At 61.7% G+C, this 6,000-nt stretch overlaps 1 protein-coding gene across 2 annotated transcripts in view; it reads left to right on the forward strand.

Annotated features, from left to right (window-relative positions):
• The window catches only part of LOC147110190 (Friend leukemia integration 1 transcription factor-like), a 54,518-nt gene that overhangs the window by 21,879 nt on the left and 26,639 nt on the right, over window positions 1–6,000 (forward strand). For both annotated transcript variants that reach the window (XM_086004117.1, XM_086004118.1), the window contains exons 3-5: window positions 3,681–3,884; window positions 4,388–4,459; window positions 5,619–5,681. In XM_086004117.1, the coding sequence (XP_085860243.1) occupies window positions 3,681–3,884; window positions 4,388–4,459; window positions 5,619–5,681 (339 nt within the window). The remainder of the gene's footprint in view (window positions 1–3,680; window positions 3,885–4,387; window positions 4,460–5,618; window positions 5,682–6,000) is intronic.

Below are 6,000 nucleotides of genomic sequence, written 5' to 3' on the forward strand. Positions count from 1 at the left end.
CTCCCTATCTCTGTAACCTCCTCCAGCTCCTACAACCCTCCCTATCTCTGTAACCTCCTCCAGCCCCTACAACCCTCCCCATCACTGCAACCTCCTCTAGCCCCCTACAACCCTCCCTATCTCTGTAACCTCCTCCAGCCCCCTACAACCCTCCCTATCTCTGTAACCTCCTCCAGCCCCTACAACCCTCCCTATCTCTGTAAACTCCTCCAGCCCCTACAACCCTCCCTATCTCTGTAATCTCCTCCAGCTCCTACAACCCTCCCTATCTCTGTAACCTCCTCCAGCTCCTACAACCCTCCCTATCTCTGTAACCTCCTCCAGCTCCTACAACCCTCCCTATCTCTGTAACCTCCTCCAGCCCCTACAACCCTCCCCATCTCTGCAACCTCCTCTAGCCCCCTACAACCCTCCCTATCTCTGTAACCTCCTCCAGCCCCCTACAACCCTCCCTAACTCTGTAATCTCCTCCAGCCCCTACAACCCTCCCTATCTCTGTAACCTCCTCCAGCCCCCTACAACCCTCCCTATTTCTGTAACCTCCTCCAGCCCCTACAACCCTCCCTATCTCTGTAACCTCCTCCAGCCCCCTACAACCCTCCCTATCTCTGTAACCTCCTCCAGCCCCTGCAACCCTCCCTATTTCTGTAACCTCCTCCAGCCCCTGCAACCCTCCCAGATCTCTGTAACATCCTCCAGCCCCTACAACCCTCCCAGATCTCTGTAACCTCCAATTCCAGTCTCTTGACCATCCCCCGATTTCCATCGCTCCACCATTGCTGGCCATGCATTCAGCTGCCTGGGCCCTGAGCTCTGGAATTCCCTCCCTAAACCTCTCTGCCTCTCTCTCCTCCTTTAAGATGCTGCTTTAAACCGACCACTAGTTTCCCACCGCCCTGTACAGTTGGAGTGAGGATCTGACGGTGGAGTCACGTCGCCCTCTGGTGGTGTGCTGCTCATTTCTCTACCAGAATCTTTCTCATCCTGTGAGGTTTCAGGGAGGCCCTGAGAGGGATGTGGTGAGTGGGAGGACGGCAAACCGCGTGGCACTCCTTTAATGGGCAGCACCTTCAGGAGAAACAGGCAATTTTCTGTTTAAAGGGGCAGGAAGAAAATCTGTGATAGATTCAGCAGATTGATATTCAACCAAGTGTCAGTGTCCATCTCCCAACCACTCTCCCTTAATGCAACCCCAACCACCCTGCACTGTTGGAGCGGCAGTACTGAGGGAGTGCTGCACTGTCCGAGCGGCAGTACTGAGGGAGCACTGCACTGTCGGAGGGGCAGTACTGAGGGAGTGCTGCACTGTCCGAGGGGCAGTACTGAGGGAGCGCCGCACTGTCAGAGGGGCAGTACTGAGGGAGCGCCGCACTGTCAGAGAGGCAGTACTGAGGGAGGCCGCACTGTCGGAGGGGCAGTACTGAGGGAGCGCCGCACTGTCAGAGGGGCAGTACTGAGGGAGGCCGCACTGTCGGAGGGGCAGTACTGAGGGAGCGCCGCACTGTCCGAGGGGCAGTACTGAGGGAGTGCTGCACTGTGGGAGGGGCAGTACTGAGGGAACGCCGCACTGTCGGAGGGGCGGTACTGAGGGAACGCCGCACTGTCAGAGGGGCAGTACTGAGGGAGCGCCGCACTGTCGGAGGGGCGGTACTGAGGGAACGCCGCACTGTCAGAGGGGCAGTACTGAGGGAGCGCCGCACTGTCAGAGGGGCAGTACTGAGGGAGCACCGCACTTGTCAGAGGGGCAGTACTGAGGGAACGCCGCACTGTCAGAGGGGCAGTACTGAGGGAGCGCCGCACTGTCAGAGGGGCAGTACTGAGGGAGCGCCGCACTGTCAGAGGGGCAGTACTGAGGGAGCGCTTCACTGTCGGAGGGACAGTATTGAGGGAACGCCGCACTGTCGGAGGGGCGATACTGAGGGAGCGCCGCACTGTTGGAGGGGCGATACTGAGGTAGAGCCAAACTGTTGGAGGGGCAGTACCGAGGGAGTGCCAAACTGTTGGAGGGGCAGTACCGAGGGAGTGCCTCACTGTCGGAGGGGCAGTATTGATGGAGGGCCGCACTGTCAGAGGGGCAGTACTGAGGGAGCACCGCACTTGTCAGAGGGGCAGTACTGAGGGAGCGCCGCACTATCGGACAGGCAGTACTGAGGGAGCACCGCACTGTCGGAGGGTCAGTACTGAGGGAGCGCCACACTGTAGGAGGGGCAGTACTGAGGGAATGCTGCACTGTCAGAGTGTCAGCACTGAGGGAGCGCCGCACTGTAGGAGGGGCTGTGCTGAGGGAGTGCTGCACTGTCGGAGGGGCAGTAAGAGGGAGCGCCGCAATGTTGGAGGGGCAGTACTGAGGGAGCGCTGCATTGTCGGAGGGGCAGCACTGAGGGAGATCCGCACAGTCAGAGGGGCAGTACTGAAGGAGAGCTGCACTGTCATAGGGGCAGTACTGAGGGAGTGCTGCACTGTCATAGGGGCAGTACTGAGGGAGTGCTGCACTGTCGGAGGGGCAGTACTGAGGGAGAGCTGCACTGTCAGAGGGGCAGTACTGAGGGTGCGTTGCACTGTCGGAGGGGCAATACTGAGGGAGCACCGCACTGTCGGAGGGGCAGTACTGAGGGAGTGCTGCACTGTCATAGGGGCAGTACTGAGGGAGCACCGGACCGTCGGAGGGGCGGTACTGAGGGAGCGCCACATGTCGGAGGGGCGGTACTGAGGGAGTGCTGCACTGTCAGAGGGTCAGTACTGAGGGAGCACCGCACTGTCATAGGGGCAGTGCTGAGAGAGCGCCGCACTGTCGGAGGGGCGGTACTGAGGGAGTGCTGCACTGTCTGAGGGGCAGTACTGAGGGAGCGCTGCACTGTCATAGGGGCAGTACTGAGGGAGCGCCGCACTGTCGGAGGGGCGGTACTGAGGGAGCGCCGCACTGTCAGAGGGGCAGTACTGAGGGTACGTTGCACTTTCGGAGGGGCAGTACTGAGGGAACGCCGCACTGTCGGAGGGGCAGTACTGAGGGAGCTCCGCACTGTCGGAGGGACAGTACTGAGGGAGCACCGCACTGTCGGAGGGGCAGTGCTGAGGGAGCGCCGCACTGTCGGAGGGGCAGTACTGAGGGAGCGCCGCACTGTCAGAGGGGCAGTACTGAGGGTACGTTGCACTTTCGGAGGGGCAGTACTGAGGGAACGCCGCACTGTCGGAGGGGCAGTACTGAGGGAGCTCCGCACTGTCGGAGGGACAGTACTGAGGGAGCACCGCACTGTCGGAGGGGCAGTACTGAGGGAGCGCCGCACTGTCGGAGGGGCAGTACTGAGGGAGCACTTCTTTCTTTCTTTCTTTCTTTCTTTCTTTCTTTCTCTATCCCACCTATCCATCTTCTCTCCCCAGAAACCCATCCATTCCCCTGTTGCCTTCAGTCTCCTCTTCAAAGTCCTTTGCTGGTAACTGATTCCAGATCTCAGTTCCCTGTTGAGTGATAAAGTTCCCATTGCCCCAGGGCCCAGTCCTCCTCCCAGTAAATCCACTGCTCCCACCACCACACCCCCTCCCCCACCACCCCCCCCCCGCCCCAAGCTGGTTGTCTTAGCTGGGGCTACGAGTTGGGAGGGTGAGGGAGGTCCCTGGGGGCAGTGAGTCTGGGGCTGGGATCAGAGATACAGGAGCTGACCTCCCCCTTTCTCTTTGCACAGACCCGTGTGTCTGGAGCCAGGACCATGTGAGGCAGTGGCTGGACTGGGCGGTGAAGGAATACAGCCTCTCGGATGTGGATGGCGCCTTGTTTCAAAGCATCGATGGGAAGGAGCTGTGCAAGATGACCAAAGATGACCTGATGCGTCTCACCACAGCCTACAATGCTGAGATCCTGCTCTCCCACCTCAACTACCTCCGGGAAAGTAAGTCTGGACTGTGGCTCAGGCCCAGGGGGCAGGTCCCCGGGTGTGGGGCCCAGTGAGGCAAGGCCCAGGGGGCAGGTCCCCGGGTGTGGGGCCCAGTGAGGCAAGGCCCAGGGGGCAGGGCCCCGGGTGTGGGGCCCAGTGAGGCAAGGCCCAGGGGGCAGGGCCCCGGGTGTGGGCCCCAGTGAGGCAAAGCCCAGGGAGTAGGGCCCCAGGTGTGGGCCCCAGTAAGCCCAGGCCTAAGGAACAAGGCCCCGGGTGTGGGCCCCAGTGAAGCCAGGCCCAGAGGGCAGGGGGCAGGGCCCAGGGGAGAGGGTGTGGAGCATGTTGCTGATTACTGTGTTGATCTTTGGACGTGTGAGTGTGATGGGGGAAGTGTTGACGAGTGTGCTTAGGGTAAGAGTGTGTAAATGTACGTTTTTCTCTCGCTCGGAGAGATCGCAGAGACTCGCGGTCAGTGAGGGTGGAGCCCACAGCTGATTAATTCTCCAATCTGTTCACAGACAGCCCGACCTTCACCTACCCGAACCCCAGCCCACACAGCCAGCCAAATGTGCGCGCCCCGGTCAAGACAGGTGAGAGTCTGAGAGGGGGCAATTGGAGAGTGTGGGGGAGGGGGAGAGTGTGGAGGAGGGGGAGAGTTTGGAGGAGGGGGAGAGTGTGGGGGGAGGGGGAGAGTGTGGAGGAGGGGGAGAGTGGGCGGGAGGGGAGAGTGTGGGGGAGGGGGAGAGTTTGGAGGAGGGGGAGAGTGTGGGGGGAGGGGAGAGTGTGGGGGAGGGGAGGGTGTGGGGGAGGGGGAGAGTGTGGGGGGAGGGGGAGAGTGTGGGGGAGGGGGGAGAGTGTGGGGGAGGGGAGAGTGTGGGGGAGGGGGAGAGTGTTGGGGGAGGGGGAGAGTGTGGGGGAGGGGGGAGAGTGTGGGGTGAGGGGGAGAGTGTGGGGGAGGGGGGTGTGTGTGGGGGAGGGGGGAGAGTGTGGTGGAGGGGAGAGTGTGGGGGAGGGGAGAGTGTGGGGAGTGGAGAGTGTGGGGGAGGGGAGAGTGTGGGGGAGGGGGGAGAGTGTGGAGGAGGGGGGAGAGTGTGGGGGAGGGGGAGAGTGTGGGGTAGGGGAGAGTGTGGGGGAGGGGGAGAGTGTGGGGGAGGGGGAGAGTTTGGAGGAGGGGGAGAGTTTGGGGGAGGGGGAGAGTGTGGGGGGAGGGGGAGAGTGTGGGGGAGGGGGGAGAGTGTGGGGGAGGGGAGAGTGTGGGGGAGGGGGAGAGTGTGGGGGAGGGGGAGATTTTGGAGGAGAGGGGAGAGTGTGGGGTAGGGGAGAGTGTGGAGGAGGGGGGAGAGTGTGGGGGAGGGGAGGGTGTGGGGAAGGGAGAGTTTGGGGTAGGGGAGAGTGTGGGGGAGGGGCGAGTGTGGGGGGGGAGAGTGTGGGGGTAGGGGAGAGTGCGGGGGAGGGGAATAGTGTGGGGGAGGGGTGAGAGTGTGGAGTAGGGGAGAGTGTGGGGAGGGGGAGAGTGTGGGGTAGGGGAGAGTGTGGGGGAGGGGGAGAGTGTGGGGAGAGGGGGAGAGTGTGGGGGAGGTGGAGAAGCATTGGGGATGGGAGAGAGTGGGGAGGGGGGAGTGCGTTGGGGTGAGAGGGGGAGAGTTTGGGGGGGAGAGGGGCAGGGGGAGGTGGAGTGGAGGGGCATGTGTGTGGGTGAACGGACCCTTTCTCGGATGGTGCATGACCTGTCCTGTCCTCTCTCTCTAGAACCTGTGTACGAGGAGGTCCGGAGGACCAGCTGGTCCGGCTGTGGAAACAACATCCAGAAAGGTGAGAGCACCTGTGAGCTTCGAAGAGTTCTGAATATTACTCAGTGGTAGAGGGGGCCCGAGATAAAACACCCCCGGCGGTGGCAAGGGGCATCAGAATGGGATAGCACCCATGTGTTGGGGTGGAATCCAGGTGTTGGGGTGTGATCCAGGTGTTGGGGAATGTGATCCAGGTGTTGGGGTGGAATCCAGGTGTTGGGGTGTGATCCAGGTGTTGGGTGTGATACAGGTGTTGGGGATGTGATCCAGGTGTAGGGGATGTGATCCAGGTTTTGGGGGTGTGATCCAGGTGTTGGGAATGTGATCCAGGTGTAGGGGAT

Source organism: Somniosus microcephalus, chromosome 12 (genome assembly GCF_052327205.1).
Source record: "Somniosus microcephalus isolate GS21.2 chromosome 12, FLI_Smic_1.0, whole genome shotgun sequence".
NCBI classification, from domain to species: domain Eukaryota; kingdom Metazoa; phylum Chordata; class Chondrichthyes; order Squaliformes; family Somniosidae; genus Somniosus; species Somniosus microcephalus.